This window comes from Polypterus senegalus, chromosome 5 (genome assembly GCF_016835505.1).
Source record: "Polypterus senegalus isolate Bchr_013 chromosome 5, ASM1683550v1, whole genome shotgun sequence".
Lineage (NCBI taxonomy): Eukaryota > Metazoa > Chordata > Cladistia > Polypteriformes > Polypteridae > Polypterus > Polypterus senegalus.
In genome coordinates, this window is record NC_053158.1 from 137,646,357 (window position 1) to 137,659,870 (window position 13,514).

The following is a 13,514-nucleotide window of genomic DNA, read 5'->3' on the forward strand; positions in this document are numbered from 1 at the left end:
TTTATAATATATGGTGCGCTCTGCACAGCATTGAAGAGCGGGGTCTGGGAAAGGTGTAAGGCTCCAGCGTCTGAGCAGGTAGCTCTTATGTGGCATTTTCATCTACATCCTGGATTGCTGCAGCGACCTGTTCTTGGGTCAGTGTTAGTTTTCCTTATACATTCTTCCTATAGAAATTTTAATATCTTTTGAAGATATTTCATATGAAGTTCATGCTGACGATATTCAGCTTTCATGCTCTTTTAAACCACAGTATCTCCATAAGGTATGTGTCCTGATCAAATGCCTGAGTGAAGTTAATAAATGGGTAGCTGCTCATTTTTTACAGTTCAATTTTAAAAAAAAAACTGAGGTTTTAATCATTGCCACATTACTGATTCACTCAACTTTAAATCTGGAACCTAGAACCTGAGTGTTATGTTTGACCAGTTTTTAAATAATGATGCTCATGTTTGGTCCTTATCTTATTTGTATTTTTATCATCTGAGGATTATATCAAAGCTAAGAACAATAATATCAAAGGCTCAAATGGAGACATTAGTGTATGCTTTTATTTTTTCATGTCTTAATTATTGTAATTCTTTAATTCTTTATTTTCATGTTTAAACAACATGTCACTGCTGCGTCTTCAGTCTATTCAAAATCCTGCTTCTCGATTGTTAACCCACTCTAGCAAGTGGTCTCACATTATCTGATTTTTCTCATTATTGGCTTACAGTAGAATTTAGAATCCATTTTAAAATTTTAGCAATCACCTATGGAGCTCTGCATGGTCAAACACCACAATATTTCAGATTTTTTACAACATTATACAACCAGTCACCCGCTAAGGTCATCTATCCAGGGCCTTCTTATTGTTACACATGCTCAGCTCAAGACTTGTGGGTATCTGGCATTTCAGTCCATTGCACTGAAATGGTGGAGTAGCCTTCCTTGTGCTTTACAGGCTGCTGATACACTTGATATATTAAAAAAAAAAAAAAAATTGAAAAGGCACCTATTTAGGTTATTTAGGGTAGCTATTTATGGCACTTCTGTTTTATGGTTCATTTGTTGAAACATTAGTTCAATTTTATTTTTCAATGTTAGCAACTGTGTGTTTTAATTGTTTTCTATGGTGTATAGCTCTTTGTGACTCTTTTTGCGAAAGGTGCTTTATAAGTAAATAAGACAAACAACATGTAATGACATAATTGCTGTTACAATAAATAGTGCATAATATGATAAACTGTGGGTTTTGCCAGTTGCCTTACCAAGAAGTCTATTGTCTTGTACAGTACCATGAGAAAGTTGTCTGCAAATGCTCCTTTGCCTTGAAATAAATGAATTATGGGTGGACTATAGGCCACTGAACCACGAGGTTTGTCAGTCTCACCGTGACATCGAGGATGACTTGTGTGTTAATGGAATGTTGTTATATTGAACAAAAGCAGTGTACTTCTTGATAGTTCCCCTTATTGCTATAAGTGCTGTTGATTACACCGATTAAAAACCACATGTCCCTTGGGAGCATCATGGGCAAAAAAAAAAGTCCCTAAATGCTTTCGTATAAGGCCAATTATTTCGTTTTCAAGCTGTGCCAAGAAAGCCATATTGTGTCAAAAAATAGGCCTTGATTGGCACATGATATTTAGAATTTTCTGTATGCAGGGAGTGAGTCACACCTGTGTTTTCACTCTACTTTGGTTTGAAAAATGACAACAGGTATCAGATATACACTGACAAAGAATGTTCTTCAGTGCAAATGGTCAGCATTGACCCTCTTAAAAGGGAGCTGAAATAAACTGTACATAGTATTTGGTACTTTTGAGCTTTAATATGTTTGTCATGTCAATACACATTATAATAATGGCTCATTTCCTATCTTGATCAAGGGTGTTGTTACTTTCCAGTTTCTGTGTGCTGTGTATGGATGGTTCAGAGAAGCCGTAAATACATGCAAAGTCTCTGGTCAGGTTTTATGTGTGGTTTTTCTATTAGCCATGATCCATCTCACTAATTCTGTCATTCCACTGAAAGGTGATGTGAATTAAAAATTGTTGCAGCTCGCAGCTGATTGACCATTTCATCATAATCTCAAAGCATGCACATATCGTGTATTTTTATTTTTGAACTCACACAATAAAGGGCTAAAACTGACAGTAACAATCACCACTTATTTATTTGATGGTTTGACTTGAAAGAGCAGCAGGATTTCCCCACTATATTAAGATAATTGTAATTCTTTTAACTCTGTGATAAAATTGAAGTGTATAGTAGATTTTATTTTCTTCCATTTTCAAGTAGCAGAAAAAGAATGCCATATGATTTTTATTATGATAGTGTTGTTTGATTGGCCTTTATTTTCTTACAGTATACAATATAAAAGGAGAGAATACTAATTAATTCCTTGGAATTAACTTTTTATAATGCTGAGGTGACAAACAATAGCAAGGTTTTCTTCCCTCTGGTCTCTATATTATTTTCTATAGATAAGTATGTGTTGAAATAAAAATAGAAGCATTCTTCAATTGAGGTCATATTTTTTCTGAAAGTAACATGTGCTCTTACATACTTTTTGTTTGTAACTGCTGTCAAGGATCAAAGGTTCTGCTTGGTCTTAAGGGAGAAAATAAAGAGTAAATGCAGTTGTTTGATGTGCATGAAAATGTGAGCATTTAGAAGGGCTGGGCATACAGTCTTAAAAGCTTAGTAGTTGGAAGTAAATTGTTTGCTAATTATGCTTTTCCTGCAAAAGATGATGAAAAAACACATTAATGTTTTTATAGCATGTATGTTGATTTTTTTAATGCTTTACTTCACTGATAAAAACATGTGACTAGCTGAATTATACCAGTGCTATTACTGTTATTAATATTGCTATTGTTATATTTCAGTGTTTTACTTTCATTAATAAGTTGAAAACCAGCTTTGTTTTATTAAGTCAGTGCATATTAAACTGGTCTGTTATACCATTTTTTAAATTACTGCAATATATATTTTGAGTAGTTTACATTTGTTAATGTTAAAAACTGGATTATAGATTTGTTTCATTTTGTCATTTTTTTATTTACTTACATAAAATGTGCAGGCCTTTCATCACTTTATTGGTCTGGTGCTTCTTATAGGTGTTCACCTAACGAGATTTAAAGTAATGATCAGAAATCATGGAAGCCCAGTCCCATTCCACTTCCACAATTGAGAAGAAGAAAGCTGAACATTCCATTGTGAAAAGTTCAACGCGAGCAGATGTCAGCGAGAAAGCAGTTGCCTCCAGCACTACTTCCAATGGTGAGTAGCTGGTGAGATTTTCATACTGCCTAAATCATCCATTGTCATGTTTAAATTTTCTTTTGCACATTTTTGTACTCTTTGTATTTTTCTGCTTATGTCTTTTTCTCTCTTGAACAACAAAATGACTGCAACTGGATTTTATAAATACCACGTAAATACATAAATATTTGTAATATTACTTTGCAGAACTCTGAAAGTTCAAGTAGCCTTCTATGAGATTTAAAATAATCAATCCTGCAACATTTTAATAGGGCTACTGTTTATTATTGTACAAAAGGTGATTCACAAAATACAGTATTAGGCATTGAATGGGGAAAGCACTTTTCAACAATTTGATAGCAATTTTTCTTTAGTACGAGTCTTTATTACCTAAAATGATTTTATGATTGATAAAAATGCTCAATGTTTAAGAGCAAGTAAACATTCACAGCTGTATACTTTGGACTTTTCTTTTTAAAATGAATCCCTTTTATGATTGAACTGAACAAGATGAACTGGTGTCGCATTTAAGATTTATGTTAAAGTTCTCTCTGCTGTTACCTGAGTAGCTTCTTAACTCCAGGACTCTGCATTGTAATAAACAGGTTTGGAAAATTAATGAATGAAAAAAATTGTTTTTTGAAAGAAGAAAACCATTAGATATGATTGGCTGATTTTTCTAAAGCTACATTTATTTAAACTTATGCATTCACTTAATAGCAGACACAGTCCTGCATATTGCACCTGTAGCTGCTTGTGATGTTAATGAGCATGAGAATATAAATTGTTCGTAAAATATAGGATAATACTGATCCTTCAGAACTGTTGAAAATTGAAGTTCAGATAATTGCCTGCCCACTCTCTTTGTATATTTTACATGTTTGTCAGTATTTCTTTTTGTGTTTTTCTATGGATATTCTGACTATTCCTCCACATATCAAAAACATTCATGACAAGTTAACTGGTGACTTTAGATTGGCTATGGTCTTCAGTTTCCTCTTGAATCTGAACTGAATTTAGTAGGCGTGAAAAAGGATGGATGGAAATGCATGTTGTTGATCATTTGGTGTTATAATAACAGAATATTTAATGAAATTGGACATCCATTTTTGTGACTAATAAAATATTTATGACCAAAACTATTGCAGTAGCATCATTCCATAAAAATATAAAAATAATAAAATATAAATAAGGGAGGTTTTCAACAGCTGTTTTCCAGACTAGTTTAGTTCACCAGAATTGTCCAGAAGAGAAATTTAATTACAAATTACTTTTTGCAATATATGATTGGCTAAGCTTCCAGAAGATTAGGAATTAGCATAGTGGATATTCACAAATCAGTACCAGATTCATTGCAAAGATATAAAGCAAAGTGAGGCAGAGTTGTAAAACGTAACATGAAAACATGATACAAACCAAGTCAACCCATATACCGTGTCTGTCCCTACTAATTATTGGATTGGTTTTTAATGGGAGATAGTAAAATAAAAAAATAAAATAAACTAGGAACTGATGACAGAACATGAAATAGCAGTTAAAAGTTGCTTGGCTAAGTGTTGCATCTTTGTGAGATCACACAGTAAATACATACGTAAAATTTATAAGATGTTTCTAACTCTAGGTGATTTGATATGACTCTGAAATTCTTAGAAAAATTATAAAGTTTAAAAAACAACTGCAATAGGAAGAGCATCAGAAGATAAGAAGTTACCAAATATTTGGTCAGCATTGATGATTTGAGGTGTGATTTTAAAACTCAAGCTGTTCCATGCCTATACTCAAATCCTCACATGTATTAACAAGTAAAAATCTTGAAGTCCAAGAATACAAAGTGTCATTTTACAATGCTGCTAATAATAAAAGTAGTGCATGCAAATATTCAAGAAATCTGAAAGCGTTACTTAAGTACTCTAGTTTGATTAAATAATCCATCTGATAGAACATTTTGGTGTGTATTGGACACATTTTTAACTATACTGCTGACCAGAAAAAGACTCACACCACTTGTAAAGAGATACATACATCAGTCATCTTCTGAAGCTACTACCGTAGATTATTTCTTTTTGAAGTGAAAAACATTCTACAGTATGTATGTACAATACACATGTAAAATATTAGTTCTGTAATAACCAATATCCATTTTGTTACATGGATTCAGTTTCATCTAAATAGCAATGGTAATCATTTGTGCAGTTTTTGGTTTTGGCAAACACAACACTATTAAATCCTATTCAGATGTATTACTCCTGTTGTGTGTTACCAGTAGCCTTGGAGTAGAAGTGACAGGGGAAAGGAATGGACTTCTTGGAATGGGCAAAAAATTTTAAACTTAATGTGAGATCCAGTCATAACTAAGGAAATGGTTACTGATAAGTGTTTTTGTAAATGAGCATATGGTTGTTGTTTGTGGTTGAATCATAGGAAGTGACCATAGTCTTAATATTTCCAATACATTTGTTATTGACAGTTACAGTACAGAATTTATTTTGCATAATCCACTCTACAATAATTTGGAGGAACAGTAAATTATGAAAAAATAATATGCATATTCATGTCATTAACAAGGGCGGCATGGTTGCGCAGTGGTAGCGCTGCTGCCTCACAGTTAGGAGACCTGGGTCCTCCCTGCGTGGAGTTTTTTATGTTCTCCCCGTGTCTGCGTGGGTTTCCTCCGGGCGCTCCGGTTTCCTCCCACAGTCCAAAGACATGCTGGTTAGGTGGATTGGCGATTCTAAATTGGCCCTAGTGTGTGCTTGGTGTGTTTGTGTGTGTCCTGTGGTGGGTTGGCACCCTGCCCAGGATTGGTTCCTGCCTTGTGCCCTGTGTTGGCTGGGATTGGCTCCAGCAGACCCTCGTGACCCTGTGTTCGGATTCAGCGGGTTGGAAAATGGATGGAAGGATGTCATTAACAAACACTGTATTACTATACATTTTCTGAATGAAATGTGAAAATCTAAAAGAGAATTTTTCATGGAATATACAGTTTTTCAAAATGTTGTCTGTTTATTCCATGCTACCTTCCAGAGCTGAGTGTCCTGCTATAAGTTATTAATAATGCTTTAGAATTTTGCCAGATAATACTCATATTGATCATAGATTTGTCTGGAGTGGGAAGCTTTTTTCTCATCATGTGCCTATCAAATTTCAGGATTTATTAGTCTAGTCAAATGCATATTAATCACCTAGAGATATCATGGCATGTGTGGAAGTTTGTGCAGGCTTGCACATTGTAAAATAATGCAGTGTACATATCTAGTATCCTGTGCATTTAATCATTTTACACCCACTTTGAAGAAAATACCGTGTATGTATATTTTTTTAAAGAGACTGGAAGACTGTGTCAAGAGGTCCACAGGCAAACTTAGCCCAGCTTACTAATGTTTTATGAAGAGCATAAAGGAAAAAAGTATAAACTTCGATATCATAATGTTCAAGCATAACTTTGAAATTAAAGGCTAAGGAAATGGGCAGCTATAAATTAATTGACTGCAAATCTAATTACAGGGCATTAGAGAGCAGGATGTTGCCTTCAGACTGACAGTGCCTAGGCTGTTATTTTAGCTAGTCGGCTGCATTTGCTAGTACAGTGTTGCTGATAGCTTAGGCCTTGAACTAGTGATCAGTAGAAAAGTGCAGCGTCGTCAAAAGAGTCCTCTATACAAACAGAGAAACACATATTACAGTAAAGGAGAATTTAGCAGATTGGTTTCATGGCATGGTTTGGGTGTACTAATGCCTTGGTACTGAATGATACCAAATCTTGTATCCAGATTTCTAATCTCTGGTTGAATTTATACATTTTTTTTAAAACAAAAACAAAACTATGAGTCGTCTGACAAATACTTTTTATTGTTGTTGGTGATGCAGATGACTTGTGCAAAAACGTGTCATCGTATGCATGCATGCTGTTTCGGATGAGGGATGCAGTCACATTACAATTAGATACTGATCACTTGCACTTATATATATGAAATGTTAACATCGGCAAAATCCCATCTGAGCAAAAAATCGTAATTGAGCAGACAGGCTTTGTAGTATGAACATAATTTGAAACTAAACCCAATTTGGGCTATTCTAATCATGAGTCCATCTAGATTCCTGTTAAAATTTTGCTTTAAGTTCACCTTTCCAGAATGATTGTGCTCTCTACTTCTACTCTAAAATAGCCATGCTTTGAATTTAAGCTCACACTTATTTCTGATATATGGGAATAGATATTTTTCATAGTCTTTTGTGAGGATGATAAATATTGAAGCATCACAATTTTGAAAACTTTTCAGTTGTTTCTAATCTACATTCCATCCAGTTTTATGTTCTTATCAGTGTTCATAAATGCTTACTTGCTAATAAAATGATGCGTACAGTACATAATGTAAATGCATAAAGCAGTATATAGTATATTAATGCCCATGCAGATTTGCTCACAATTAAAAACAGATGTATTGCACAAATTGGTTTTCACTGAACAAATTGGTTTTAAATTGAAAAATATTTAATGATATAGGGCTTCTTTGGATGTCTCAGTTTTATTTACTCATCACAAAGTCGTGTATGTTAGGTTCACTGTTGTCTCTAAATTGGCATGATATAATTGGGACTGAATGAGCTTGTTATTGTAGTCTGTGATGGAGTGTCTCCATGTCCAAGGCAAGTTCTTGCCTTGTGCACAATCAGGACTCATTCATATCTCCAAACTAATTTATATGAAACCAATTTAGAGTTTTTAAGATTTAGTAGTAGTCGTACTGACACGTGTACAGAGCAGAGTGAAATTCTTACTTGCAGGTCCGAGCAACATGTAACATTTCACCACTCTGTAATGGCGCTATAACGAAAACGAGGTGCAAGAAATCCAGAACAACTGGAGAAATCTTACAAAAAACACTAGTAGAATATATAAACTGCACGTGGGCAGTTCCAGGGGTGGCACTTAAACCCAGGACTCAGGAGCTATAAGCCACCAGTGTTACCAGTTATTCTCAACTAGCAAAATACCCGCGCTTCGTAGCGGAGAAGTAGTGTGTTAAAGAGGTTATGAAAAAGAAAAGGAAAAATTTAAAAAATAACGTAATATCCCTGACCATCTCATCTTCGTTGTCCACCGTTGTAAAGATAACAGGTTTCATTCATCGAAGTGATCACTACACAAATCGATACTCGTGAATCTAAGATGTTTAACAGGCATTCCCGGTATCAAGTTGTGGAGTTGCCTGCGAATATTTAGCGGCAGTGTGTCTATGAACGTAATTTAAACTTAAGCTTTACACCTTGGTTTCCTATTGATATGTCTACAAAGGCTTGTTCAGCTTCAGAGGGTTGTTCCTTTCTTACTGCATTAATAAACAGCTTGTCTTCCTCTTTATCTGAGACATCACACACTGCATGCACGGGTTTACCTTTCCCAGTCCTGCAAACTTTAGCGAAGTGGTGCAATTTACCACATTTTTTACACTGTCTGCTTTTAGCTGGACATTGACTTTTTCCACCCTGTTGTTTGTTTCCGCAGTAGGTGAACTTATGAATATGCGTGTATGCGTCAGTCGCTTCATATTCACCGTCTTAACTGTGTAATGCGTTTTTTGTTTAGCGCTCTTTGGAGCTCTTGCTTGTTGTTTGCGTACTGCGTTCACAGTCAGTTCACTTGAGCCGCTCGGAGTACATGCATCGAAGGTTCTCAGCTTTGCTTGTGCTATCTTGTGTGATCTTGCGATGTCCACGGCTTCATTTAATGTTAGCTCAGACCCGGCACTTAAAAGTTTCTCTCACACTTTTGCTGAGTTTGTGCCAAACACTATTCTATCCCTGACCATCTTATCTTCGTTTGCATAAACACAGTCCTTCACCAGCAATTTTAACTCTGTTACAAAGTGATCGAAAGTCTCGTTTATACCCTGCTTTCTCTCATTAAACTTGTATCTTGTGAATATCGTGCTCGTCTTAGGCATGACATACGCCAGCGGCAGCATGTCTATGAACTTAATTTAAAGTTAAGCTTTACACCTTGCTTTCCTGTTCGTTTGCATAAGCACAGTCCTTCACCAACAATTTTAACTCCATTACAGCAATTTTAACTCCGTTACAAAGTGATCAAAAGTCTCGTTTATACCCTGCGTCTTCTCATTAAACTTGTATCTCGCGAATATCATATTCGTCGTAGGCATGACAAACGCCAGCGTGTCTATGAACTTAATTTAAACTTAAGCTTTACACCATGCTTTCCTATTGATATGTCCTCAAAGGCTTGTTCAGCTTCAGAGGGTTGTTCCTCTCTTACTGCATCAATAAACAGCTCGTCTTCCTCTTTATCTGAGACATCACACACTGCATGCATGGGTTTACCTTTCCCAGTCCTGCAAACTATAGCGAATTGGTTCAATTTACAACATTTTTTACACTTTCTTCCTTTAGCTGGACATTGACTTTTTCCACCGTGTGCTTTGTTTCCACAGTAGCTGTACTTATGATTATGCTTGTATGCGTCACTCGCTTCATATTCTTTTGCTGCCTCTCAATTGTGTAATGCGTTTTTTGTTCGGCGCTCTTTGGAGCTCTTGCTTAATTTTCTGCATACTGCGTTCACAGTCAGTTCAAGTTAGCCGCTCGGAGTACGTGCATCGAAGGTTCTCAGCTGTGCTTGTGCTATCTCGTGCAATCTTGCGATGTCCACAGCTTTATTTAATGTTGGCTAAGACTTGGCACTCAAAAGTTTCTCTCGCACTTTTGCTGAGTTTGTGCCAAACACTAGTCTATCCCTGACCATCTCATCTTCGTTTGCATAAGCACAGTCCTTCACCTGCGAATATTTAGCGGCAGCGTGTCTATTGGATTGCTGCTGACGGACGGCCTTATATGGGCAGGCACTCAATTACGTGGGAGGCGTGATGATGCGGGACGCAACTCCGTCTCACACTGCGACCGAGCTGCAGGCTATGGCCGTATATATGTACAGAAGTAGATTCCAGTTATGACTGTTACTCGTAGAATTTCGAAATGAAATCTGCTTAACTTTTGTAAGCAAGCTGTAAGGAATGAGCCTGTCAAATTTCAGCCTTCTACATACACGGGAAGCTGGAGAATTAGTGATGAGTGATTGAGTGAGTGAGTGAGTGAGTGAGTCAGTCAGTCAGTCAGTCAGTGAATGAGGGCTTTGCCTTTTATTAGTATAGATTATGTCATCACTCTTAAACAAACTTAATTAAAATCTTTACTCTTTCTCAAACCTGTTTTTTTTTAATTGCAGCCTGGTTAGGAGGTGGATGTCTTAAGAATACTCAATTAAGTTACAATCTTTTATTCTGTAGCATATAGATTTTGTTAATTAAAATATAAAACTTTGGAAAACTGCACAAAATAATGTTGCATGATATTTTTTAGTGTTCAACTTATTACACACCAGAATGACTCCTTCATATGTCAGGCCAGCATAAGGAGTTCTTTCATATTCATCCATCCATCCATACATCCATTATCCAGCCCGCTATATCCTAATTACAGGGTCACGGGGGTCTGCTGGAGCCAATCCCAGCCAACACAGGGCGAAAGGCAGGAAACAAACCCGGGGCAGGGTGCCAGCCCACCGCAGGGCATGCACACACACACACCAAGCACACACTAGAGACAATTTAGAATCGCCAATGCGCCTAACCTGCATGTCTTTGGACTGTCAGAGGAAACCGGAGTACCCGGAGGAAACCCACGCAGACACGGGGAGAACATACAAACTCCACGCAGGGAGGACCCGCCCTCTTTCGTATTCAGTGATTCTTCAAATCTAGTATGCTGCTAAAGTTACATTTATGGTTAGTTTTCTAATATATCCATATGTTTCAAATTAGTGAATTGTTCAAAAGCTTGAAGAAATTGAATTCTAAAACAAAAGTTTGCCTTAAGAATGACAAAAAAGACATGTTAGCTATGAAAGTGAAGACACCACAATTAACGTTATTAAAGTGAGTGAAAATAAACATGACAAACAATTAAGGAGCACCATCACCTGGATTTGTTTGCAAAAGTACTTTTGTATCAAAAACAAAGCAAATCTCATTAAATACTCATTTAATTTGGATTTACAAGCTGGGAGTAGATGGAGCATAATGTCTTCCTTCTGTGGAAGTCTAGTGGAAAATTGTTTAAAAAAACTTATACACTTAGGCAATATTTGGTGAAGAACCACAGTGATCATATTTTAAAACCTTGTGAGATTGTCTCTCAAAAAAGTGCAAAAATAGTTACCAAATTTCCCTGCCAAACTCCTGTTAACTTTTTACTACACTGCATGTATGTATTTCCACAAAATTTACGGAATAAATTATTGCAGAGGAATTAGGTGCTGATAATAAGTGCTGATAATTAATAAACAAATACTAATAAACATTGCTTTGATTGTTTGAAAGGCTGTGTAAAGTTGAACTCATAACTAAAGGTGCGGGGGAAGTATTTAAGAGAATGTAGTAAAATGTTTATGTATTTTCTTCCAAAACTATAATGTTTTGGCATGTTTTTATTTATAAACTATAATTTACATCACAGTTTTGTATCATACTCATAAAGAAGAGAATTGAATCTGTGGGGTAATGACTAATCTTTACATGTTTTCTGAACTACTTGCCAGTTTGAAATGCATGTGACTTACATCTATAGACACAGGTTGTAGTTTACCTTTATTCTGAAAATGTCAGTGTTTCTTTGAGCTAAATTTCATGTTTCTATTTACATATTTTTTTACACTATTGTGCCAATTTTCCACCATACAGTAAACCCATAATGACTTTTCATTGGTCTCATGAGGGTTGTGTGTTGGTTTTGTAGTAACCGCTCCACATCTGGCATCCCTAGTGACAGTTCTCCTTGAATCTGCATAGCACTTTAGTTCAGTGACCACAATTTGTGACTTTCTTACCTATAAGCAAATGTGTTGCTTGTTTCACCTGCAAAATGTTGTTAATATATCCGTGTTTATACACAAGCACACAAGTACTTGCGCACATACATTTAAAAATACAAAGTAGTATGCATTATCTTCTATATCCCAGTGATAAGCACAATTACTTGTTGATGCTTTCTTTTTGCAAATGATAAGATCTTATTGCATGATGTTCTATGAGCTATCACATGCAGGTAAAAACTAATGGGTCAATAAATTGTGAAAAGCACAAGTACTGTGCTTCCTCTCAGTGTGTGCTCAGCTAATGATAGTTTGTGTATTCATATATGTTCTTTGGGCAGGGGAAGTTTTCTCTACCCATTTTTAATTAAGTACACTTTATAGACATCATAAAATGATATTTATTTGCCATATTTATTATGTGGCAGTGTTTCACAGTAATTGTTTGGAAAATGTTTAATTTTATTACATTATTTGTTTTTAGATGATGCACTTGGGCACAATTATTCTAGTCACCTATTTTTTAGATTTTTTTTTGCTTTACTGAAAAGAAATTCTCAAGCCTAATTATATTTAATATAGATATCATAGCAGAACCTTTACTAGTACCCTTAGTAACAAAAAGAATAGCAGCACAATGTGATACATAGTGAACAGTATAATGCAGTAGAGCTAATAAGATAACCTTTGAAAAACTTTGCAATCACTATTTGCCTTTTATTCCATTTTACATAGCAAATGTATAGAACAGAAATGTCTTAATATTTTTACCATAGAAGTGTTAAGCTTAAAGATATACATTTTTTAAAATGGTATTCCCAAGTTGCACATTGGGCTTTTAAGACAGATCAGAATTGTGAAGTTATGATACAGTGAGCAGGAGCTACAAACATCGAAGGATTGCCGTAAGAAAGGAACACGGTGAAGATACAAAATGTCAGCTCTTCTGGTACTCACATTTTATTTATTTGGATGAGTGTCATTCTCAAGATATTGAAACTTACTTATGTGCTTACTAATGTAGTTGTTCTTGTCTTCAATGTAAGTTTGTAAAAGTGTGCAAGAGAGTTGGGCTGTTGATGTTCACATTTTAGGTTCCCATTTCAGCTCCACTGAACATGCCCAGCTCTTATCAAGTGTAACACAACACTACGCCTTTAACCCTTCCCCCACAGCTTGGAACAAAAGGTAATTGTTGCCAGATGTAGAGTGATCATGACTGCCACTTCTCAGGAAGTGCCTAAGAAAATATTTTTACCATGATATAAACCAAACTTTTAGCCTAGTCAGAAAGTAATTTGAACCCATATACGAAAGATAACTCAATTAAAGCTAATCAGGTAGAGGTTAGAAGGCATTTTCTGTAATGGGGACCCTG

The 13,514-nt window shown here is 35.7% G+C and overlaps 1 protein-coding gene across 1 annotated transcript in view; it reads left to right on the forward strand.

Moving 5' to 3' along the window:
* Positions 1 to 13,514, forward strand: part of gli3 (GLI family zinc finger 3) — a 309,890-nt gene that overhangs the window by 31,700 nt on the left and 264,676 nt on the right. Inside the window, exon 2 of the mRNA XM_039753392.1 lies at positions 3,108 to 3,270. Coding sequence (XP_039609326.1) covers positions 3,147 to 3,270 — 124 coding nt within the window. The 5' untranslated portion in view covers positions 3,108 to 3,146. The remainder of the gene's footprint in view (positions 1 to 3,107; positions 3,271 to 13,514) is intronic.